This window comes from Micropterus salmoides, unplaced genomic scaffold (genome assembly GCF_014851395.1).
Source record: "Micropterus salmoides isolate LMB-PRFRI ecotype aquatic unplaced genomic scaffold, ASM1485139v1 Ms_hic_scaffold_20, whole genome shotgun sequence".
In the NCBI taxonomy this organism is placed as follows: Eukaryota; Metazoa; Chordata; class Actinopteri; order Centrarchiformes; family Centrarchidae; genus Micropterus; species Micropterus salmoides.
Genome location: NW_024041151.1, coordinates 16,068,920 through 16,095,516, shown reverse-complemented (window position 1 = coordinate 16,095,516; position 26,597 = coordinate 16,068,920). Strand labels below are relative to the sequence as shown.

The 26,597-nt window shown below is 40.3% G+C and overlaps 1 protein-coding gene across 2 annotated transcripts; it reads right to left on the bottom strand.

Annotated features, from left to right (window-relative positions):
• Nucleotides 1–12,108: 12,108 nt before the first annotated feature.
• On the bottom strand, nucleotides 12,109–26,124 carry zdhhc8a (zinc finger DHHC-type palmitoyltransferase 8a). 2 transcript variants are annotated; one of them, XM_038734391.1, is made up of 10 exons: nucleotides 25,670–26,124; nucleotides 16,980–17,101; nucleotides 16,715–16,872; nucleotides 16,086–16,258; nucleotides 15,861–15,963; nucleotides 15,562–15,653; nucleotides 15,347–15,476; nucleotides 15,105–15,219; nucleotides 13,948–14,060; nucleotides 12,109–13,844 (listed from the first exon to the last, which is right to left on the bottom strand). In XM_038734391.1, the coding sequence occupies exons 1-10, from the start codon at nucleotides 25,717–25,719 to the stop codon at nucleotides 12,555–12,557; spliced, it is 2,346 nt and encodes a 781-aa protein (XP_038590319.1). In that variant the 5' UTR covers nucleotides 25,720–26,124; the 3' UTR covers nucleotides 12,109–12,554. The 2 variants fall into 2 exon arrangements, with proteins under 2 accessions (XP_038590319.1, XP_038590318.1); XM_038734390.1 differs by having other exon boundaries at nucleotides 25,787–26,124.
• Between the last annotated feature and the right edge of the window lie 473 nt (nucleotides 26,125–26,597).

Sequence of the window (26,597 nt, the reverse complement as noted above, 5' to 3'; positions counted from 1 at the left end):
CAGCACCTGCTTAATTCATTGTCATTTGGTAGAAGCATAGAAATAAAGCGAAGGTGATTAATGTAAACAGGGATTGAATATCTGCAAACAGGTTAGGTGAGTGCTCCAGCTGTTTTTGAAGATGTCATCATAAAATGTCTAATTACTCATTGTAGCTGTCTTCTGAGGGCTCTGCCTCGATGTACCAAGTATTGCATCATTTCTAAAGGAGTCTAAGATCAGCTGAAGTGGTCTGAAATAATCACAGTTGATGAACCGAGACAAGAGCCACTGCTCCACTTGACTAAAAAAAACATTAGATCATGATGGATGTCGTACATGCTTTCTCAATTCAGGACATCTTCCTATTTGCTGTCAGACCACTTGCACTGATCCAAGTAAAAATCATCTGCTATAATCCACAGACCAGTGCTCTCTATCAGCTGTCTTTCTTATTGCACCCTTCAATAGAATTGATCTTGGAACATTTAGAAATACAAATTGGCCTTCACTGTGTTTCTTTTCTCTTGGTATGTCTTAACTTTGCAAATAGATTGCAGTTTATTATTTTTTAAAGCTACCATCTTTAAGGTTTGTTTCATTAAACCCCTTGGCTCAGTCAGCCTTTTCTCATTTTCATTGTATGTAATCCCTTGTTGGTGATATCTTTGACTTTGTGGTACCTCTTTGATAATGTAACTCAGAATTTACACATCAGTGCACTTGCAACACAAACCGGTGAAGTAACACTAGCAAGCTAACATTTGAGACATCTCCTTTAATTTAAAGGGGAAAAAAGCTTTGATCCTTCCACAGTGAAATCAAAGCAGCATCCATGAAACAGCATGTTTTCACATTAGAAAGTTTTACTGACATGCAAAAAGGGATCCATTTGTTCCAGAAATTATTCCTGCCGTTCACTGTTCTCCTACTGCTCCATCACTCGATAAAATACAAGTTCCATCAAATGGAAAATACCAACATTAAGTGTCTTAATGGTTTTGGGTCACTGAGTTCATAACGCTAGGTATTTTTTACTGTTTGATATTCTGATGAAGGATTTTTTTGTACTACAGTGCATTTAGAAAACTGAATATCCAGTAGAGATACAGGGGGAACACGAACATAGCTGTCCAGTTCATAAGTAAAGATATATTATAATTAAATATGTTTAAAGCAGCAGGACAATGAGCATCTCTATGACAACTAAGCACTATTATGGAAGAACAGGAACGAATTTTTAAAAGTTCCCGAGCCTCTGGTCTCCACTTAAACCAAATGTGAATTACTTGATCTTGTGTAAATGTTACAATCTATGACAAACCCCGTTAAAAAGACTTCACAGCCATAGCAGCTCTGTAAGGCTGTACTTAGGCCCCATCTACAATTTTAAAGTGAATACAATCTCCATCCACACCAGTGTTTTAGCTGCGTATCAGAACTAATTTCCGTCTATACTAAAACGTCTGAAAACGAACAGTGGCCGTTCAGGTACACTGTGCATGCCGGTGTAAACATGAAGCAGATGGTCTATTCCGTAGTTACAGAAGATAAGTGTTATTTGCACAGTACAAAATATTTTAATAAAAATACCAAGTCAAAAACTCTGTCAGTAGCATTGTGTGTCTGCTTTGCATGACTTATGAGACCCAGTCGGAGAGCCAAATGTAAGTGTCTGCGTCATCATTTCTAAAGTTTTTCGGTTTTGCCCGTGCGCATTAAAATGCGCTCCAGAGTTTTGAAACGAAAAACGGTGTCTGCAGCGTTTTCAAACTTCTCCGTTTTAGGTCTTTGTTTTCGCCATTTTAGTCTGGACGGGAGGTGCAAACGTAGCAAAAGTTCAAACGTAGCAGTGTGGATGGGGCCTTAGACAAATGCTGCTTTGAGCCTTTGTAGCCTCATGTTTATTATTTTCACTACATACATACATTTATTCATTTAGCTGATGCTTTTATCTAAAGCAACTTACAGTTGCTATATATGTCAGAGGTGACAAGCCGATGGAGCGACTGGGTTTAAGTGTCTTGCTCAGGGACTCATTGGTGTCTCACATTGGTGTCTCACAGTGGATCGATCCCCGGTCTCTCACACCAAAGGCATGTGTCTTATCCACTGCTCCATCACCACTCCCATCCACTACCATCCTTACCTTCAGCATATTAGCATGCTAACATTTGTTAGTTGGTGTTTAACACAAAGTGCATCTGAGGCTGTCAATCATTTTACAGGAATTCAGTAATACATCAAACTATTTGACAAAATAAAATTGACCTGGCACTAGATAAAAAAGTCAGAGGATGGCCAAAGTCAATAGGATTCATTGAAATGCCTTGTAAAATTAGCACATGTACACTATAAGCTATTCATACAATCTAACTTCTGGCCTTTTCGCCATATCATCCATATACTGTATGTGTCTTTTGGCTCTTTAGGACTGGAAGTTCCCCTTTTAGATAAGACCACCAGTCACTGTGAAAGCCACATTTAAGATAAAGGTTGATCAAGCAAACTCCATTACTGAAAGATTTAGGCTACATGACCAGATTTAATATCTAAACATGCTCCCTTTCCCCTTGCATGGGTCCACCAAAACAACAAGAAGTGAAGTTAAAAATTAAACAGAAACACTGATTGGGAGTCAGCATGAGACAGTGGGGAAGGACACCTTAGTGCGAGAGCTGAAAATGTCACTCATGACGGATGAGACCTTATAATACTTAAAATGACATTTTCCCAGGGTGCTTTGAGTTTATTACACTTAATGCTTCAAAATGTCAGCTGTATAGATCTGCGAGCCAAAATGAACGTTTCATTCATTTACCTGGTACTACCTCACATGCACGCTCCTCTTTTGCTATACATGGCGCACACAGACACGTTCAGCAAGTCTTAAACACAACATTCTCTTCAAGGACTTCTTTCATCATCTGTACAGGCTGAATAGAAAAACTGTTTCTTTGTTGGAGAGAGCTGCTGTGACATGAAGAGTATCCACCTGATACACACACACTTTCCATTCCAGTGCGTTTCAGCGTGTCTTGCTTGCAGGCTTTGTCATTTTCACTAAATTGCTTTTTACTTTTAAGCATTAACATGAGTCTGCAGTAACCATCCAGTTAAGCGGCCCTTCTGGATTTAAACTCGAAATGACCGTTTACCCTCCATCACACATGTGTGCCTTGACACACCAACATGGATACACTGCCTTAATGTTCCTTCTCTGGGCCCCGTCTCCTTTTGGGTCTGCCACATGTGACACCAGACATGAATTAAACTTAAACCATTTTACTTCAACATCAAATGTCAGATATGCAACATCTCACTGCATTCTGCCTATATTTCAGTTGCCATCCGTTGTGTAAGCCCACTATCCCTATGAATTACATCTATAACGGACTACTCCCACCTCATGATTTATACTCCGTATAAACATTCAGCTAATTCAAGAACCACTGTGACCTTTTTATAGCAAGGCTAGTTTCTCCAGATTTACTGTAGCTGCCATGTGCAGAGATTGTATGTTGACATTATGTATGTTGAAATGTTGACATTGAACTTTGTCTGGGGTTTTGCAGAATCATCCAATATCAACGTTCGGCAAGCGATGGAGTTGATTTTGCTCTTCAGTTCAGCACTTAGTCGATCGGTTCCAAACATTCATTATTTTAAAGCCACTACAGGAAGACTTTATCTCCCCCCCTCCCAACCCCCAGTGGGAGTATCATGAAAGACACAAAGTCATCACTCGTCGTATCTAAAACCACGCTGTGGTTTGATAATTGCAGCATTTCTGGATTTTTTAGTTACATTTCCTTAACGTTTGTGCTTATGCTATTCTATGTGTTTTGTCCTCCAGCAACACCGTATTGATTGTTCATTCATATTTTCTGAACATTTGTGTGACTTTTGATTGATTTATACCGTGCTCATGTAGTTCAATATTCTTTGCTGCTCATTCATCACCTAATTCAAGTGGACTTGAGTACTGAATGTGCCTCATCTTAATATATGTTTGTTTACATGGAATTATATCCTGTGTTAATTTGTAAATTCAAATTAGTTCAGCATTCAGTCTTCTCAATGTCCATTGAGTGACATTTACTTGTGCATGCACTGCACTTTGGGAATAAAAGCATATTGAATCTTTTTTACTGTGCATCATACCAGAATCTTACTTATTTGTTTAAGTATATATAGATCTGAAACAGCCACATGATTTTTTTGCTGTGATTGCTATGATTTTTATACTGTCAAGTATCCACTCAGGGTATGTGGATGGAGGTGGAAAACTGCACTTGTACCAGAACAGGAAAGGACTCACCATAGGATGGAAATTATTATTCTACATGGCTTCATACTCACTGAGATATCTTTACTCTCAGTGGGCCTTCTTCCAGCATAACAGAGCGTCCAGTACTTCAACAACCTGCAGGCTTTTTTGTGTGTGTGCCATATGTATGTGTGACACACATGTAGAATATATTAAGCAGACAGGATCTGCTCATTGTATTAATAGCTCCTGTAAAAGTTATGAAAAGTTGTAGTTGGGGGATGAGCAAGCCCGTTTTTAATTTTGTTTTTCAAATAACGTCATGTATCCTTCCGAGGCCTTGGTGTTGCTCTCGCTTCCTCCTTTCCCCCCTTTATCTTGCTCTCTCCGTAACGTGTGCAGTGTTGTTCTAAAACAATTGCACAGACATTCTTAAAGAAATTGTAGGTCATTGCCTTGCTTGTCTCCATGCACCTGACAAGTACAAAGAAATTGTTTTTTTTTTCTTTACTGAAGAAATACAGCAAAGAACATGGAAGATTTCAATCAAGCTATTTGTCACACATCAAATTTCTGGTATTTACTTACTGACGACATGAAGTGTGACTCACTTGACCGTGAGACATTTTCCACCTGTCAGTAGAGCATTTATGTGTTCTTTGACTCAGTTAGTCGTGTTTGCAGGGATTGTGACAATGTCAGTCAAGTTACAAGCCCTGTGTTCAAGTCCAGCATGAAAAGCTCCATGTGTTCTCAACCTGGTACAAAGCTCAGTGCTGTTGAACCAATGAGGAGAAAGACGGTACAGCAGCCATAAAGCAAATATGTGTAGAAATGTCATGTGATTATAGGATCTTTTTAATTATTGTCATGGTATATGCTTTCGGTGGTAGAAACATAAGACACTCCCTGTGACAACTGAAATTTTACTGTGTATTCGATTCAGATAAATGATGCCAATACCAAATCACAAAATGTTTAGTTCTACACACAGTGGCTTCAACACGATGTTTGTCATATGGACTGACAGTTCGGCTTGTATGTGTATGTGTGTGTTGGTGTTGATGTTGATGTTAATATAGACCCACTGTTCTTGTTTGTATGTTGGTCTAATCAATTATTTATGCATCTATAGTCAATTTTTATGGTCTTAATCTGTATGTACTATTTTAATCCTTTTATCTTTTCAGGTGTGACATATTACAATCTGTCCATGGAGAGCAGATATAAAATGGCCTTTTGGCTAATTCTGGCACATTATACATTTATTTATGTATTATTAGTGTGCATTTTCTCTGTTGAATAAACCTCAAATAAATAAATAAAACAAAATAACAGCCTACAGGCTGAAATCTAAACAACCAACAAGGTCATGTAGTAAGAAGTAAAAGCCTGAAAGAGTTAAAGCAAAGTAAGAGATTTTTCTTCTCTGTCCAGTCATAGCATGCTAAACAGTGCTGTGTATTTATGAAAATAAAATCTGTCCATTTAATCCTGCACAAACAGATACATTGCAAGATTTTCATTGTAAAATAATCAAGTTGGGGAAGCTTCATTGTCTAAGGTGCACACAATGTATTTTTTATTCATATGGTTACAACATCTTGACCATTTTTAAATGTAATAACCCTCTCTCTCGCTCTTGAGCATTCACTATGTGTTAATAAAAATACGTCAGAAAATGCCTTAAAGGAATCTAAAGCAGCAATTTACCCTGCATGCACTGCCGGTTCTACCAAGGAATTTCTGTCCACGTTTTCCTTCTTTTATCTTAGGGACTTCATGTTCTCTTACCTGGACTATTTGAAAATGTTTTCATTATGTTGCATATCTACATTCTGTGATTTATTCTCTGCTCCTAAGGCCTGGCCTGATACCATTCACAAGCACGCACACACAAACAAAGAGCCAATTTCAAAAGGAAGAATTCCTGTTCCACTAAGTGTATTGATGAATTTGAAAGTGCAAAACAGGCACACACCTGCAACCTCACACCTCAGATTCATGTGTAAATGCTGTTTTGTAGCACCTGTACAGATGATGAAGCTCTTTGTCATCACCAATTGGACAGTAAATTGCCTCTACACTGTGACATGGATGAATGTAATTATTGCTGCATATTATCTATCCACACTGGGATGAACAGAGGGGATACAGTTCAGCGTGACACACAGGATCTGTCAACAAACACCCACATAGAAGAAGACATACTACATTATAGTGTGTATGGTCCTGTATTAATTGCAATGAAATGCGCACACAGTCTTTGGTGCTCAGCAGGGCATTTCACATCCTTTTCCTGTGGACTCTGCCTTACAGAGGCACAGTCGTTGCAGATTTCTGTTCTAATTAAACCCCCAAACTGCCCACCTCTGCTCTGTTCAGGCTGGCATGGGCAGCTGAGGCTAATTCAATTTAACGCAGAGCCAAAACATCTATGAAGCGTTTACAAAAAATAGGAAGTGGGTGCCAGCAGCGTGTTGAATGCTGCTTGTATTTCAAATGGCGCTGTCACACAGAGTGCATAATAACACTGGAAATACCAGAAAAGGTCACTAATTCAGCTTTAAAAATGAAAGGTCACCTTTCATTTTCATATTCAAATATTGAAAGAGGATCTAAACATTTGAGGTAAGTGCAGACAAACTAAAATCTGTGTGCTTCTGGAAAGGATCCAGTGAGATTGAGAGTGTGCCCTCGGACTATAAATGACAAAGCAACACCTGACGTCCTGACTTTCACATCGACTTACTGCTGCACCCCCTTGGTGAGCTATAGGAACAGCAATAGCTGCTAGTCAGGATCCCTCATATAGAAAACATCTTCTCCTGAAGCAGCACTACAATACATCCCTTCCCGGTGATTTCATAGATAATGTAAATATTATAAAATCCACACCCAAGGGAGAAACAAGCCAGGGTGTTCAATCCATCTCCTCTTTGTCAAGTGTCACTGCAGCAAGTGCTTAATCACACCAACAGAGAGCCTAGAGAGGAAATGAAATGCATCAGTGCCACTGCAGCTGAAAATGACAATCAGCCAGTTCAGCGATGTCTCTGATGATCAGGCATATCAATGAGCTGAGAGAGAGAGAGAGAGAGAGCTACTCCCACTGCTACAGAGAGACTCCCTGGCATAAATGTAGGTCAGTCTGCAACATCTCTAGAAGTATCATAAAAGATTTAGGTGACTTGGAGATTGATGAGAATGAAATTAACTCATGTCAAGAGGTTATCATCAGTCCACATTCCTCAGATGAAGCCTCACAATTATTTGGTGTTTTTTATTGCTATAACACATCAAGATGCAAGAAGAACCATGGCAACGGAAAGCAATCTGTGATCAAGAGGCAGAACGGAATATGATTCAACTCTTGAACCTTAATCACTGGTAATTAAGTTGCTTGTATTATTAGGTTAAATATGTGAAGTCACATCTCTTTTGGCCATCTCAAGATCTAGACTGAAGATCATCCGAACATTATAATCATGAATTACTTATCAATGAATACACACAAATTAGTAATTAGGTGTAGTTTAATAAGACAAATGTGTCTATATAAAGTTATAGATGGGTTTAAAGGGTCACTTCAAAAAAGCTATGTTATCTAACTTTGTTTTGGGTTTACTTGCCCAGGGTTTGAGATATCTGTGTTGGAAATATATTAGCGTAATTTCACATCTTTTCAAGCTGTCTTGAGAAAGAGTTAATCGGTTCCTGTAATTATTCCTCCAGTCCATGCTTGTCATGAGGAGACCCGCTCTTGACTGGATTCCAGAGTAAGAGATGAAGGACAAAAGCCACAGTCCTCGTGAGTATTTGCCTTTTTAATACAAAATTCTCTCTTTGTGTTACTATCCCTCCGTCACAGCAAGGAAACGGTCCCCGTGGAAAAAAACAAAGAGGGAATTTTGCACTCCGAGGACTAACTTGATTTGTCAAACTCAGACTGACAAAACCTCTTAGCATTGGCAAAATTTTAAAATGCATACGTTTTTTGCACAGAATGAGGAGTGTGGATTTTACCATTGGAAGAAACTGTTTTTTTTTTTTTTTTGTAACACGGGTTAACAGACCCTTTAACTAAAATTAAATTGCTTTTGTTTTTGTCTCCTAAAGCACACATATCACCTACCCTGTGTTCCAAAAGGGAGACATTTGTAATTTATATTTTTGGTTTTATGATGGGCCCCCTAGTTTTGCATTTCTACAATGCGTGGATGGAGACCTTATTTCGATACAGCCAAGCAAAAATTGCATAAAGTCAGCAATCACAGATTGATTGGATGGTCATACCTAGCCAGACAGCAGCCTGCTGGACAACACAAGATCCACAGACTTTGAACAACAACCCACATTGGCATTTCTGCTAAAGTCTCTTTTTATATTTTCTATGAATTACAAACAAGCGACCAAACAAACGTTCACTGGGGCAAAGTTTACTGCAGTTTGCAGACGAATTAGCTTGTTAGCTGCTCAGCTGCAGCACATTAAACATTACATTAACTTATCTCCAAATGTCACATTGGTGGTTTAGATCATGGTGTGGTCCTAACTCTTTAATACCGCTGCTGACAACAATCGTTGCTGTCTTTCCCTACAGGAGCTCAGCCTGCCAGCTGCTGTCAATCAAACACAGACACAGACATGCCCCTCCAGCTGGCTGCTATGAGGGACGTTTATGATATTTCCCCCAAAGAACATTTTTCTTCCTTATCATAGAACTATTTAAAAAATATGTATTTTATATAAAACACATTGAAATTTTTTTTGACATCAAAAAGAGATGTCTAAATGTGATTTCAGTTGAACTTGTTGGACTGTTTAGAAAGCAAATCTGCCAAATATATCGTGGTTTATAGATCAGCATTGCTTTAGGCCTAGCATTATTCTTCCACCATGAGATATATTCAAAATGCAGAGTATGAAGAAGACACTAGTCTCTTCTTGTTATGGAGACACATTGTAAAAATAGCATGATGTAAGACAGGGGGCTTTCTCAGACACCACAATGTGCACAGAATACTTTTGATCCACTCCTCTAAGTCAACGACTTGCAATCCCTCTTTGCACAACAGCCTTGTCATTACCGTCATTATCATTTTACCCCTGGCTACAGAAACTAGACGGGTGAGAGGGAGGATGGAGGGAAGCAAAGTAACAACAGAGACGACAGCGAGGAAGAAAAACATCAGTAGAACATCCAAATATCTATCCTGACATAGAGTCATTTCTTCAGTATTAGCTTGTGCAAGATTTTTAAAGCAAACAGGAAGTTAAGCTGTGAACACTGAATCGTAAAAGGTTTGATTGTGTTGGATTTGAAATAGGAGAGTAATTTCCAAGAGAGGACAAGATAACACTGAAATGTCAGCACCCCTACTTCTCTGAGACAAACAACAGGACAAGGAAAGCAACAGGAAAGCATAATTGCAATGTGTTCTTTCCTGTTATTGAGTTGTGTTATTTGCTGTTATGATTGTGATGAGCTTCTGTCTGTTAATGATGTGCATTTTGACCAAAAGGAAACTCGTCAGTACTTTCCTAACTGGAGCAAAGCCATACAATGAAGCTTTTTGAGTAATTGTTTTGTTTTGTTTTTTAAAGTTTCAATGGTACAGACATTGAAGAAAAAAGTATTTTTTACTAAAGTTTCTTTCACTTACATGACTTAAGTCTTATAGGCCCCTGACATCTATAATAAGCCATCTAATTTTTTTAATGATTTTATTCATGAGAAAATGACTTGTCCATGTTCAGGTCGTTTTACTAAAGAATTCTGCACCATGGACAGTATAATTAATGGACGAAGCCACTCTCCACAAATGGAGAGCAATAGAGCCAGTTTTGGTCCTATGTAGTACTACTACAGGGCTACTTCCTAGTGGCACCAGGCTCTGCTGCTCATATTGTGCAACATAAGACGCACTTTAATGACATAGAGCAACAGCAGAAGAGCTGAATGGGTTTTTAGATTCCCGATATTCTCATATCTAAACAACATGGTTACATCTGTCATGTGTGACTGGATGTCGCAGGGTTGTGACATAGGCCTAAGTTTGGGGCCTACATGGAGGAACCCTCTATGCAAATGCATGCAAGTCACGGTTCCTCGTGGGTAAATTTCCAGTTCTATATAAAAACAATATAATATTCTTTGTGTGGTTCATCAATGGTGATAAATGATCCGGATGTCCCGCGAGGTGTGGACAACTCGGCAAAACAGTGGTAAGGCCGGGGCTCCATCTCTCTGCCATTAGGCTACATCATAGACTGCAGCGCTACAGACCAATTGTATATACCCCTACACATGTGCACAAAAACATTTATTAAAAGCTTTTTTCTTTTTACATGTTTATATACAGCATTTAATGTTGAAATGTATATTGTAATAGGCAGAATATTAACTTATTGGGAGAAAACTGGTAGTTCTATGTAAAATCAGACGTCGGGCACCCCCATATCGCCAAAATGGCATGATCCTCGTTTGGCTGCGAAGCTTCGACTGTGAGATTGACAGTCGAATCAGGCTCCGCCCATCGAAGCATCGAACCTTCGACTACGCGGGTCAGCTCTACACTGAACACAACTAAAAGGCCTACTTAAGGAGGGGATGTCAACCTTGTTAGAAATTTTTGGCAAGAACAACTGCTCCAGTGACTTATGAACAATGTTGTTTACACTTCACTTGTTGCTCTCTGGCACTATTACTGAGAGGCTTTTTTGTTCATGCTCCAAATCTTTTGCTGTTGTCAAGTCTTGAACTGAGCCCATACGAGTCGGTTGTTATTACATCCCACTGAATTTACCGGTCATGTGAGAGATCTGTCAGTTATTCGGCTGTGTTGTAAATCCCTGCCAACGGTTTAAATCAGTCGGGGCTTTCAAGCCCGTTGTCATGTCTGCACTTCCACTTACTTCAAGGTCAAGTGCAACAATAACTCACGTGAAAAGCGCCTACCTCAAAGTGTCAAATCTTGTCATTTATGTGAGTTTCGATCACAGCTCAAGGTAATAAAAGTTCCTGCTATTAGAAATATTTCTGTCACAAAGACTCTGAAAGACTTACTAGCCTGTCCTGAGTCTGAAAGCCAGCCAGAAGAGCCTTATTTTGAAGCTGTCTGAAAAGCTAAAATGCTACATTTGTCACTGAGTTCCTCATCTGACGCCTCTGAAACATGAGAAACCATTGCACACAGATGCATATTTTTTGCTTGTAGTCCTACATTAAATGAAATAAATGTTTGATATTGCTCTTGAATAGTCTTATAATTTTAATGTGAACTACTTTAGTGAAGTTAAACTGCTGTGTATAATGAACCTTTTGGAATATAGGGCACACTAGTCTATATAGGCTCCTCTGGTCTTTTCCATTACTTGCAGCCCTTGACATCGACGACATGCTATTTTCTGACATTTTACCCACAATAGCATCATCTACTGGAACTGACTGCCTTAACCTACATCACGCCACCTTCTGAAACTGTTCACTAGAGGGTGCCATCAACAAATTCAATGCAGAAACTGGCATTGCAGAGCAAGTGAATCATTCCACCAGTGTTAGATTACATTGATGAATGAACATGTTGATGTGCATTTTGGCTGCATAAAGTATGTCATCATTAGAATTATGAGCTAAAATGATCATGTTATTTGGAAAAAAAATCATACGTATAATATCTTTGAAGAAAGATTGATAACCAATGGTAAAATGCAATTTTCCTTTCGCTGCTAAGAGCGGCAGGTTCCTTAAATAAGTAAAGCCTCATGCACAATTTCATTATGTTTATTTTGTAGCTCTGCGCAGATGCCTTCATTGACAGATGATATATAATGAAAATAATGGAAATAAACAGAAATGAAAATTACAAAATACGTTTATTCATATAAACAACTACAAAATTCTATTAAATTGGGTATTTTGCAGCAGGAGACAAATTAGATGATGTGGTGTTACATTGTTTCACAAAAAGCAATATCAAAACACATACAAACAGATAAGAAGTAAATCTGTGTTCTTCACATAGCCCTTCTGCTTTGAAAAGAGTTTAAAGAGCTCGCTCTGTTTGTAACAGGAGGCACAACTATCCTGAGATTCACCATTTTGTTTTTAATTTGGTCAAACTTATGTGACTTTTCAAGAATACTTGTAAGTTTATACTCACTCTGTATTTGTTTCTCACACACCCTCCCACAAGTCCCAAATGGCCTCTTATTTACAAAGTATTTTGGAGCTGTGAAGACTGAGACTAACACTGCATAGATGATTCTTTCACACCATCAGAAACATGAAGTATGTTTTTTTTTATTTAAGGGCTCTGAGGGTGACTGAGTCCTTCCCCTCAGAGGAGTATGTAAGCGAGGAACGTTTAGCGGTGGCATAGGAGGCATATGAAGGGGTGGTGGAGGTGGAGGAGGAGGGTACACGGGGCAGAGTGGATGTAGAGGAAGGGAGGGGTTGAGTCTGTCTGTCAGGAAGGCAGTAAGCCGGAGAGGAAGACCTGCCCTTGCTTTGCAGGCTGCTACTGCTGCTGCTCTGCAGAGGAGAGCTGGACGTTTTCGGGCCTCGAGTCAGAGACGACGTGGAGGAGCTCGAGAGAGGTGAGGTCCTCATGCCATAACCGAGGATGCCAGTACTCATCAGAAACTCCCTGGAGCCATAGGCAGGAGGAGTTGGTCCACGGGAGCCCGGCGGTCGGATGTTGTCTGGTGGTAGACTCCTCCTGCTGGGGATGTCATAGATCCCCATATCTGGGCCATAGTAAGCCTGGGATCTGGCTTGGAGACGCAGCATCCTCTCCCTCTCCTCCATCTCCCGCCTCTCGTGGATAGATGCCATGATGGTTTTTGAAAAGTTGTCATAGCGTGCGGCCACAGACTTCTGAGGTGTCGAGACCTGTGGATCGAGATCACGAAGGCTGTCTCGAAGACTTTGAGAGGTCATGTCTCGCATCGCCAGACCTGGAGGGGTGAGGTCACGTGATGTTCCACTTTGGGATGCAAGGTCTCTTGGCATCAGCCCTTGAAAAGCCGAAGAAGGGTCTCTTTGAATGAATCCTTGGAAGGAAGGTGAGGGATCCCTTGAGGTGAAGCCCTGCAAAGAAGGTGAGGGGTCTCGAGGCTGAGGAGACTGTCTGGTGACGCCCATAAACACGGGACTGTAGGCGTGAGGAGGGGGGCGCTGCACCACAGTCCCATCTGTGTTCAGAGTTATAAAGTGAGGGTGATAGCCAACTGGATGAGCCCCTATCTGAGCCAGGAACTGAGGGTCTGCAGGGTTGATGAGGTTATCATAGGAGAGGCTGCTGCTGTGATTTGACAGCAAGCTGGAAGAGGTGATGCCTGGTGGGGGGTTGGATCCCACACCGTCACCATGCATGGCAGGTATTTGGGATTTGCTGCTGTGGCGACTGCTGTGCTTAAGGGTGAGAGAGCGGGAGTTGAGCGTCAGAGAGTTGAGCTGCAGCGAGCTGGAGTTGCTGTTGGTCTGTACAGGCAGACTGGCCTGCTGGCTGCCTCTCGCTGGGCTTTCTTTAGACTCAAAGCAGAGGACAGGACCTTTGTTGTTCCCTTGCTGCTCTGATGTCTTCAGCAACTAAACAACACAAAAGCCAGACAGTAATGTCTGTCAGACAAGGACCAAAACCAGGACTTCACGCTCCAACAATATAACAAATTTATATCAGAATGAAAAGCACCTGCTCTGGAGGAATGGGCGACGATCCTCTTGATATGGCTTCCAGGACAGGCCGTAGTTGCGGCACAGTGGGAATGGAAACGGGAATGATTGATTTGGTATGGTGTCCCATCTCTGGAAAAGACAAAGCATTCACAGAAACAGCTCAGTAATGACACCTTGAAGGAAAGTTATAAAGGATAAAGCTGCTGATGTTCTGTAATCACCCTATTGTCAACAAATTTCAAAACCAGCGTTTACTTACTTTACCTCCTTAATACCTTAAACAAATTCCCCAGCCTGTCTGTTGCACTCAGCCCCAAGCCTACTGGTTCCTACTGAAGATAATTAGGGCTGCACGATTATGGCTAAAATGATAATCATGATTATTTATCACGATTATTCACTGATGTTAGGGACAACATATTGTGTTGTACTGTTTTCACATCCATAATGTGCTGCATTTCTGCTAATGTAAAAATCTTTGCAACAAAATAAGACTGGTCCTTAAAGTGCATCATCTCCTTGAATCAAAATATATAAATATATAAAGTCCACTGAGTCCGGCTACTGCTGCACCACAGTTTTGTCCCGACCTTGGCACTAAAATCGTAATCGCAATCAATATTCAATTAATTGTGCAGCCCTACTGAAGATGTACATATTTAAAAAGTAAGTCACAATTTAAAATTTAAAAAAAGGTTAAATGACTTCCTAAAATAGCTGGGCACTGTAGTTTTGAGTAACATTTACACAAATAGGAGAAAATTGAGCATTTTGTTAGGGACTACTTTCAGCTGTGGATCAATACTCATATGTTGCACTTGCCGGTAGTTATTATGGCAACAGGACTGTGTATGTGGGATTGACTCGAAATAAACTGCAGTGCTCTTGTTCATGGTAATGAAGGAACATGTCACCCAGAGCAAAAGGTGCACTGATGAGTTTTCGGACAATGGACCGCTATAGCACAGAGGAATAAATTATAATGGGCTTTGGCTACACAGACAATCCCTGTTGGTAGGATCACTTCATTGTTGATTTAGGTCTTTTAATGGGATTTGGCAACAATAAGAAAAATATCGTCGCTGTCGGGCAGAAACCTGTTTGTATGCTGTAAGAATATTGCGTCAGTGCTGTGTCTGGTTATCACAGTATACATGTGTCTTCATACAGTACCATCCATGGCAGTTAGTTGGCTTTTCAGCAGGCCGTGGTCTGGCTTTGGTGGCAATGGTGGCGGAGTTTTCAGTTGTTTCATGTCTGACAGCTCAACAGCTCTAGTGGAGGTTCGCTGGCAAGAGAAAAAAGAAAAAGAAACATGAGACAACTGAGGTTACAGTTCTTAGATGATCTGTGAGAGAATATTTAACTGTGCGTGCTTTGATTTGAAATTTGGCATGTAATTTGTTTAAGCATACTTTATTCTGGAGATCCTGACTCTGTATCCCGTTGTCCCTGACTTTTACTGGCCTTGGCCTGTCTATCTCCGGTCTCAGGAAAGGAGGCCGAACATGGATCACTGTTTTCTTACAGGGCCGCGCTGTGTACCTGGTGTCACATGACAAACAGGCTGTAAGCCAGTGAGCTATAAGGCTTCCTGAAAAGTACAAGATGAAGAAGAAATGGCTCTTACTTTGGAGAGATGGGACTGCAAACTAGATACTCCAGGTTATTACAACAACCTCGTGTGAAAGGATTTACTCCTCCTTGAAACTTCCCAGTTACCTGTGGGATGATGAAGAGACAAGATCACCTTAATTTTTTTGTATTTCAGATGTAAATAAAATTTTCAAGTTTTTAAAATAATATATAATACATAAAAATAACACAATTGTTAAGTCCTGAAGACCTACATTATTGATATACTTCACTTTCTTTATGACATTTCCACTGCTCTTGACAGTAGTTTAATATTTGGAAAATCAAACTGACTTGTTCATTGGTGGTGCGTCCTCTGGACACCAGGTAGAGGTGGAATCCAGTGAGACCCAGAACCGGGATAAGAAACAGCCCCGATATACTGATCACTACCAAGCTGTAACATACTGTTAAGGAAAACTGCTTCATATCAGTCTCGTTTTGACAAAGTTGAATACATTTACACAAATAAATGCACAGATAGATAGACACACGCATGTTGGGTGTGTATGAGGATACGTGACAGTGCAGTGCAGCTTCCATAATTCGTCCACGTGGTGCAGGACATATATGAGGCCTAAGGTGAAGACACAGATCATGTGAACTGTCAGCGACAACAGAAACAGAAAGAAGTAGCGGTAGTTTCGCCTCCCGATGCAGTTGTTCACCCAGGGACAGTGATGGTCAAAGTCCTGAGAGGAGAATGTGGGAAAAGAAAAATGAGGCAGCACTGAAAATCCAGCATTCATTGAAAACTTGTGGAATATGCACTGTGCTTATTACTAAATACACTTTTTTTTAATACAGGCTGTCTGAACCCTTTTTCAAATTGCATTTCTACTGAGACTACAAAGGATCTGAGAAAAGGATTAACCTGATTAATGAGATCTCTCTCTCTCCCTCCATCACACTCTGTCCATCATTCACTCTGCAGAAATCCCCTTTATTGACTTTCACTGCACACACTGCTACACTCACTCATAAGCACTACTTACTACCCCCCCGATCTGTCCCTCTGCGTTCTTGCCCTTATCACTCATTTACCCCAGTTAAATTCCATACCACTTTTGTTTTCACCACCCTCTGTATTGATATGACACTCAATGCTGTGTCCCTTCTCCCGTCTTTAAATCTGTCCACATACTAACCTCCACACAGCGATCACAGACGCTGCAGTGGGAGCAGCGTGGAGGTCTGTAGAAATGACACGAAGCACACCACTTCATCCGCACTTGGACGCCCTTCACGTCCACGTTCTTATACAGCGGAGCGCGGAACTCATCATCCTTGTCCTCGTCCTCGTTCGCTGGAAAATAATGTGTGAAACTGCTAAAGTAATACTTCCAAAAATACAATTAAAATTAAAGAAAGGTGTTTTCCTACTGTAAGCATAACATCCCTTTGATTACTAACCCATTGGGAGCACCCCTGCATCCATAAAGGTTGCCATGGTAAAGTTGGCCAGCACAAAAAGGAAGAGGATGGCACAGCATGGTGGCACGGCAGGGTAGATGGTCACAGCCAGCCACGGGCATCTGAATATACAAACAAACAAGAAGAAAAACTCTTTCCTGTAGTTGTCACTGAGTGTTCATTCAAAGCAGAAGTCATGTTGCAAATCAAGGGATTGACAGTGTTTTTGAGCCTAGTAAGTATCCATCCTTTAGATGTTGAGGTTAACACACATAAGGGCTACAACAAAGATTTTAAGGGATAATCTTCATCCCATTTATTCCGATGGGAGCAGTGGATCTCAAAAGTAATTGTTCACAGTGAAAGATATGTATTAGTGTGTGTTCACTGGCGCCCACAACAAGGGATTAAATGATGGGGTACCCTGCATTAAAGGCAAAAAGCTTACTGTATCTGTGCTACACAATGAAGCAGGTCATTAGGTATTAGGTATAATTACGGTAATGTTAATTTATTTATTTATAGTTGTTTTTTTTCATGAATCATTTAGTCTATAAATTGTCAGAAAATATTTAAAGTTCCTTGATTCCAATGTGACATTGTCTAATAGTTTGTTTTATCCAAAACAATGTCCAAAACCCAAATATATTCAATTAGTATGATATATAAAACAGACAAAGATGCAAATCCTCACGCTTCCTTGAACCTTGAACAAGCTAATATTTTCAATCTTTCCTTGGTGAACAGCTTTAACAGTTACTCAAAAGCTGCAATTATTTTTGTCTAAACACTCCATTATGCAAAAAAAATGACACAAGACAGGTACCCCTGAGTCTGGTGAAACCTGGTGGTTTAGTACTCCTGTCTGGTGATCCCACCTTAATGTGTCAGGTTGTCACAATACTGTTGTGTTATAAAAAGCAAAAACCCTTGCAAAGATTGATTATGTTGGGACAGGACAGTCCGGTTCATGTGGAGCTGAAACAATCAATGAATTAGTCAATTAATAGAAAATTAACAGGAACCTATTTTGATCATTGAGAATAGTAATTTGCCAAACATTACCTGTTACACCTTTTCAAGTTTCTGTTCTGTAACATTGTAAACTGAATATCTCTGGGTTTTAGACTTGTTAGCCAGACCAAACAAGACGTTACCTTGGACTCGAGAAAGTCATCAGCAGATTAATCAATGAAGAAACTAATCATTAGTTCATGTTAAACAAAAATGTATGTACAATGTAAACAATCCCCTTGAATGAAGTTTGCACATTATCACTGCAGTGACCATGATAAGCAATCGAATAGTCAGAATTAAAGCTGTCTGGTAGAAGCAAATGTTGGATGAGCGAGTGATTGAGCAAGAAGACAAAAGAATATACATCCAAATTGGTGGAATTGGTGTTAAATTGAACTTTTAATGTTTTTTAATCATATAAATTAAAATCTGATCCTCGATCTGTAAAATATAGGTGCTTCAAACACACATGTCAAACTATTGAGTGTACCGTCAGGATATTAACCAGTATAAAATCTCTGTGCATGCGTGTCCCGAAATCAAATAGAACCTTTTCTCTTCTACTGACTCTGTGTATGAATGTGTGTGTTTGGATGTGCTGAATGGGAGTATGATTATATCTCTACTGTGTAAGATTAGAGGGAGGGGCAGTGTAATCAGGTTACATTGGTAGACAGAGAGAAAAAGAATCACTGGATTATATTAAATGTTTGATTGAACATCACGTGTTTAACCTACATATATACTGCATGGGAATTTTATATTTGAATAGTCAAATGTTAATAGTTTTTGGCATCGGTATCAGTATAGGTAGAGAGAAAAAATAACTGGGTACCTTCAAGGACTTTTGAATGGAAATAGTATAACCAGTATAACCAGTGTCAGGACCATGAGGATGTGCCAAACTGGTTACATTTTCCATGCAGTTTTTCATGGGCAAGTAAACCATGAACACTTTACACATTACACACAAATCTTGTGAAAGTGAAAACACTGACAAAATTAAGAAGCATCCGCTTCAATTATGCACTTCATCCCAGTGCAGCTCCAATCCCCAAAACCCCCCGGCTGGTTTTAGGCTGAGTGGGGGGAGGGGTCCCTGCCCCAAGAGGAATGCCTGCTGATGCCATGCCAGCTGCAAACCCAGTAATCCCTGGATTATAAACTCTGGATTACAGACCATTCCTGCCAGTCCAATGCATTGTGTATTCCTCACATTAGATACTAAACACACAGAGCATGCCGTTAGACTCACCATATACTACAATGCACATTACTATATAATGTATCCATGAGATACATCCAATTGATCTGCTACTGGTAGTCTATACCTGCAGGAGACCCCCTCTTACAACAGATGATGAGGAACAAATTGAAACAGGAGAAGAAGTTCTGAACAAGTTCTAGCATAATTAAATTATGAGAACCTTAAGAAGCAGTGAATATGTGACAAAAAGATTAAGGAGCATAACGTGATCCCCACCACCCCGCCCCACCCCCACCCCCACCCCCAAAGCTGCTATTCAGGATGTGTGTCCAAGTTTTTCTCACAAAATACGGTCATGTTTCACATGTGCTTAAACCGTCATAGCTGATCAGTTATATTAAGCTGTTAACTCAAGCTGGTTAGTTACAACACTCCTCTCATTATTCTACAAAAGATCTTTAAAACCTTAAATAATAGTTTTTCATTATTTATTCTACTTTAGAAATAAGAGTGTTATTCCTCTTTTTCCTTTTTAAATAGATAGATCCTTTCTTTAACAATTTCATTACATTCTCCAAATTAGCATATTATGACAAATACAGCCTGTTCCACACCAACTATGGTGCTGCAGATGAAACAGAAGGTGAAGTGGAAGCCTTTGAGATTTCATCTGACTGATTTCTTGTGGGCCAGATTAAAGCGTGAAAGGCCTCTGCATGGACGGCGAGCCTCCATCATTGGTCTGAGACCATCTGGACCACAGGGAGAGACAGTTCATTACACTGCAGCGTGGCAAAGACAAGCCCCACCTAATGAAACAGCCCGGGCAGAGCTGTATTAAATCACACAGAATAGTAAGCTGCTCTGCAATCTGTACGCCGCCCTCATCCCTGCAGTGGGTCAGTGGCACAGCAGACATCGCACAATTGGTCAAGCGACAAGTTCACCACCGCCTGCAGCCAGGGCTCCTTTTGTGAAATATTGTCACAGTTACATAAATGACATCACCGCCATGTAATCTGTCAGACATTCAGACACCGCATCAGCACAGAAAACAACTGGAAAGGAATAAATTCCCACAGACTGGACAATATATCTTCACATAGCATGTGCTCACAGTGTCATGGGCTCAACATGATCTGTGACTTGTGTTACCCACATCGTATCATCATTCCTGTTCTCACAGTGCACCATTCAATCACAAAGAAGGCCCTTTAGGATTGTGGCCCTGTTCAAATTTGAAACTTTTTCTTTTAATGCATGCAATTAGAGCGGTTTAAGCTTTAAACCAGTACAGAAAAATGAGCATGAATATACCATATGTGTATGTTTAAAATATGGATTTCAATATCATTTCAATATATTTCAGTGTTCTGAACGGTTTGCTCAGCTTGTTTTAATGCTTACACTTCAACTCCTTTAAAGAGCAACTATGTCACTTTTTAAAGAAGAAATAACACATTCTCCTTCTTACAAATGAAAAGCAGTAAAACGCAGTTTTGCTCAATTCACTACACTCAGGGGTTTTGCTGCCACTGGCTTGGTTAGTCAGGTATAAGTAGTAGCTAATGGACGTTACTGTTAGCTAAAAAGCAGTGTAACTAGCATTACTGTGTCAGTTCACTGTCTTACTGACTCTTCTTTATCTGTGCTACTGTTAACCTGTGAATAAGACATGAAGATATTAGCATCTAGCATATTGTAATTGCCATATTTTGCCACAATGATCATTGTTCCACAACAGTTACATAGTCTTGTTTTAACTGTTTTCACTTAAAGCAACATTATGTAGTATTAAAATAACAACTTCACATCCATTTTTGATTGTATGCTGACTTGTAATAACGTGAATGGCATCTTTGTCATTGCTACTCCGGGCCCGGAGCGCCTGGTATAGGGCTATATAACATTGGTATCCCAGTCAGGAAACCTATTGTGAGAAAGGCACCACGTCACACACACCAACAAGACTCTTCAGTATTCTCAGAATGGAGATCATGGCAGAGGCCTCAAAGAGACAGAAGAAGACGTTGTGGGAGGAAGCAAAGAAGGGAAAAAGAGAGAGTGACTGCAAGAGACCAGGACTTTTACTAGTTGGTGTGAGCTAAAAAAAACTGAAAAGATGCAGGACAGACGCAGAGCTGGCCTTCTTGCTGCTGGACTTGTAAGAAATAACATATTAGTTGGCTTGGATGTTAGTGTTGTCTCACTTGCTTGATGTTTGGTTGTGTAAGCAAAGTTGTCCACTTGCTAGTTTTTGATCATAAGTAATGTAATCATAACAAATGCACATAGGCCTATACACCTGTCCTTATCTACAACAGCGGTGAATTTTAACTGTAGGGGAGCCAAATCGCACAAAAACCCACATCTTACATAATGCTGCTTTAAACTGCAACTCCCATACAATATTTCATATGCAAGTAACTTACATTTAATTCGGTGTTTCCCCTATAGGTCTATACATTCAGGTAAAACTCATAACTTGGCTCGCTTCCTCTCCTCATGCTTCTAAGGACATCTACGTGACAGGTGCTTTTATAAGAGCAGCGTAACTCCAAATCGGGAGGTGCGTAGCGTTTGATTGTCCGAGCGGCGTAGGTGACCGACGGTGAACGTGAGCAGTTTCCATAAATGAAGGCTACTGTGTCGGTTACACTGTGTCAGCTTCTGGACAACATGAAAAGTCGCGTTGTTTCCCCAAATGCTGGGAAAGTGAAGCCTGTTTGCGCTGGCTAACACATCGCCACATTGCGCCCCCCAGACTGCGCAGCTGAGCTGGGAAGCTCATACAGTAGGCTACGTCTTTTGGCTGCTATGTAACTTAACATTAACGTTAGCTCAACTTATAAAAAGTAACTGGTAGATGCATTTTATTACTACATACCTCCCCAATGTTGAAAATATCAGGTACAAGCTGAGACTAAACTGGTGTAGCCTACAGCTCTGTCCTGTACAGACTGGTTCATTCTAACTTATTTTTCACGTGAGTCTGAAAAAGTGGTTGTTAGGAAAAGAAAGGACAGAGGTGACTGGAGGAGCTGAGGTTAATAAAGCAAATTAGTTATGCAAAATAGTGCTTTTAAGCTACTGAGGAGACTTTTCTTTTTGTATTGTGCAAATAAAAAGCACCTCAGAAGGGAGATGGTTTCTCATGGTGCCTATTTTTTTATATTAATGTCTACAGATAAATGGCAAAAGCTGTTAAATGAAGACACAAAAGGCAAACATTTACAGTCACATCTATAATGATTCTGAGGTCATATCAACAGGGTTTTAGGGGGTGATGCACAAAACACGCTGTGGCAGAAATGTAAAATCACTGTGGAGAGCATCATAACCAACCAAAGTACTTTCCACAAATCTAATGGTTGTAGGTTCTCCCCAGTAGACTGATCTTTGCACGTTGTTTATTTATTATCTGCTCTAGCTTTTTCAACTTATTTGTTCAGAGATATGGTGAAAATAATGGCCCAATATGATGTCAAATTGCATATTTTTAATTGGAAGACATGACAACCCCCCCTGACCATGACTGCCACAACCACAATCAAAACATTCATCTAAACCTCACATAAAACTATGGGAAAACCCTGACATTTTAAGCTATTCTAATGTGCATTGTGTTGGGGTTCTATATTCAGACATACTATGCACTATCCGCACAAAAAATGTTGCTTCACCTCCACTGCTACAACTCCATCCTAGGGGAAACACTGTAATTACATTTTAATCAGTCCACAGTGTTTGCAAATGGCCTTTTCAGCATAAGCGAGCACACTTTTCTTTAAGAAAACACAGTTTACTCAGTGGTAAGAAAAGTAAAAAGAAAAGTAAGATTTTTCGGAGTCAGCGCAGGGTGAAACATAACGTAATTAACAAGGGACATTTTTTCCTGGTCTTTCTGATGTCTGTGGCCTTTGTTTAAACAAACAAAGGTTCAGGGTCAAACGAACAAAAGCAGGAAACCAGTAACTGATTAATTTTTTCAGGCGAAGGAAGACAAAAGAGCCTCCGCAAGTTTTCTAACTCTACCAAGCCTACAGCGGAAACAGAAATGAAAGAATGCTTGCACTAGTAATGCACACACACTGATAATTGCATGAATATTTCCAGATAAAAGGACTTTGAATTTATATATAGCATGACTGCAGGGTAAAAAATAAAATTGGGGGTTAAAGTGTTCAACAATGCTGGATGGTATTCACGTATGTTCCCATGATTCACAGGAACCAGGGTAAAGGCCGCGGTGATGTTATGGCAGATGACAAGCAATGTCCCTTTGACTCAGTGTTACCAAGGTGAGGCTAAACAGAGTGTGGCACCTGTCTATCTCTACTGTTGGAAGAAGGGAGTCACTCCAGGTGCAGCTGCTGGCTTTGCAGATACACAGGATTTTAAACAAAGTGGTCAAATCAGAAAACTGTTATATGAACTGTTATATATCAACAAGACACTGAGTGTCTGCCTATTATCTGTCCAAAGACAATGTTTCTAACCTCTAACAACTGATATTAAGAGCCTTTAAGTCTATTGTATGTACTGCCAGATTGTAAAGGCAATCGAAGAGCTAGTAGGGTATTTAAGACACACACAAGACAAGTTAAACTGCAGACATTACAGCAGAATATTACACTTATGGTTAAGGTTGAGGTTTTAAACTACTTTTCTTAAAGGCTGATATACAGTAGTCAGGGTGCACAGAAACTAACTCTGGGATCATTTTGAGCTGTGAGCTTTTTAGGTTATAAGGTAATTTCAGCTCAAATGCAAACCTTGTCCCATAAGAAGCAGGTTCATCACTTTGATCATTTGCAGTGTCCTGGTTTTGTTGGTTTAGCAATGCAGTCCCAATTAAGCACCCTCTTTTAAATCTATCACATCAGCAGGCCATTGATTTTTTTCTCTCTCTCTCTCGTATAGAAGGAGTTCATCATCAGGGTTTCTTTCCCTTTTCTGGCCTGTGAGCCTGTCTCCACATCCCAGAAGTCTCATGACTTCAGCAGTTTAACTGTTGTAAAGCTGATATGTGAATTTGAGTGTGACATATTTTTGTATTCTAGAGTGGGGAGTCAAACTCATTTAAGTAATCTGCATAATGAAAATCCAATATAATGATGTATGTCAACATATCAGATTACTACAACCACATCTGTACAGACAATCCCAAAGTAGAGCCACTCATGATCAACAGAGTCCTTCTCACATGATATAACTGTATGAACTAAAGACTAAACACAATTTCCCTTGTTTCTTTTGAGGATTTCAAACAAACAAGGGCTTGTATTTCTGCTGTGAACCATAATTCTACACTAGCCGTGTTACCCAAGAGAGGAAAGGTCAGAAGAAAATAAGGGAAAAATAATGGAGTGGTGTGTGAAAAAACAAAAAACATATTCAACACCACCTAAAACTTCAAAATTAATAAATGTCACTGTGAAAGTTGTTCCAAAGTAAATATCTGCTGAATGGTAAATTCAAAGATCCCAGACACCATTTTTCCCAGATGGGGGGATCACATGGCAATGGCAAGAGGATCCTAATCCCATACTCCCAATCTGGTGTCAGATTCCAGTGAAAAGGGTGCGCGGCAGGAGATACGGGAGAAACTAGGACAGATATGGCTACGGAGGCCAAGGGTCAGTAGAATGGCACAGAGCTGATGAGGTGGGAGCCTTCACTCAGTAAGTCAATACTGGATATCAAAGGGGTTTTCATATTAAAAGCAGCGTACTTTAAAATGTGACGCAGGTCTGCTTGTTTTTCTTCTTTGTGGTACATAAGCACAGGCTTTAAAATATATAGAAAGGCCTACATATGACTTACCTATCAGCATTTAAATTGGTTTCTAAGATATGCAATTGAATTTTTTTCCTGCATGTCAGCGTTGGCTTGAGTGGAGTCTTTTCAACCTCCCACTAGCTCTGCCTTCCCTCGCAAATAGGTCACAACCAGGAGGCTAAAATTAACTATTTCCACACTTTCACCAAGTGTTGTATTAAAACTTACAAACCACGCCATGAAGGTTGTGTGATGCGATGCCGCATTTATCACACATGTGGGTCAGAGTGACACGTTGATTTTGGGTGGCTTATTCCCTAAACTGTGCTTACTCTGAGTCCTCAGGGTGCACCGGGCAGGCATCCAGACTATAGCCCACTCTGTGAGCCGAACAGGTCAGATGTTGGCCGCCCCTAGTGGGTCTGCCAGCAGATGAAAACAGCGAAGAAAAAGAAGAAGAAATTGTGCTCTTTTGAGGCATTTGTTATTTAAATACTGGTTTAAGCAGCTTTTTAGAAATTGGAGATTAACTGCAAAATCTAAAATGGAAATAAAAATAATAAAATGTAGGCCTACACATTCAGCTTAATGACAGCTTAGAGAGGAAGATAATTTTTAATGTTTCATAGTCTAAAAATTCAATTCCACACGTAAAAAAAGTAGACATATTTGAATGAAGGAATACCTGATGCATGGTGGATGAAGAGTGATGGATGTCTGGAAGGATGGATGCATTTTCTGTGGAGCAAACCAACAGTGCCTTCCGCCAACGTTTCATTTCTAGGGGGGGGGACACACTTACGTGAAGACGAAGAAAAGGGAGGTAGAGCCGACCAGGAGGCAGGCGGCCGTGCAGACCGGGACGAAGGCGCTGGGTTTCAGTGAGTCGGCGCCGCTGGCGGGCATCCTGTCCTCTCCACACTCATCAGAGGCTCATCACTGACGAAAGCGACGGCCGCCGCACCGTGCGCGTACCTGTTTGTTTGTGTGTCTTTTCGGACAAAGCCCCGCATCGACCTCAGAGCGCTGGGAAACGAAAATCATACTCAAAAGAGAGAAAGGGAAGAAAAAAGCCTCATAAAGCCAGAGCTCGCAGCGGCGGTGCTCAGTGCTGCATCCCGTCTGTCCCGGCAGGCGGCAGCGCACAAATGCCGCCTCCGGTTTATCCTAAAGGTGGAGCTTTTACTCAGGAATCACGTGAAACACTGCTACACCACACTGAGACCCCACGCTGCGATCTGACGAACAGCTTTTAAAAAATTATAATAATAACTGTAAGCCATATCCATGTTAGTTAGTTAGACCTACTTAAGTTATTAATATCATTCAAAACTTAATAAAAAAAAGTGATCTGATCAATTTGTTAGAGCATAGCCTACTATGTTATAGCCTATTGACATCTTAAGTCTCCACAAAAAAAGATGACCGTACTACCTTCCTAACGGTTTTATCAATGGTTAATGATTAATATTATAAGCCATTAGTAATTACCTAGTGGGGTGTTGCAGAGCATCTGGACTAAAATTAATTTATTAACAATAGGCTTAACATTTACAACTGCAGACTGGGTGGCTTTTAGCATGTAGGCCTATTGATGCATTAGGCCTATCAGT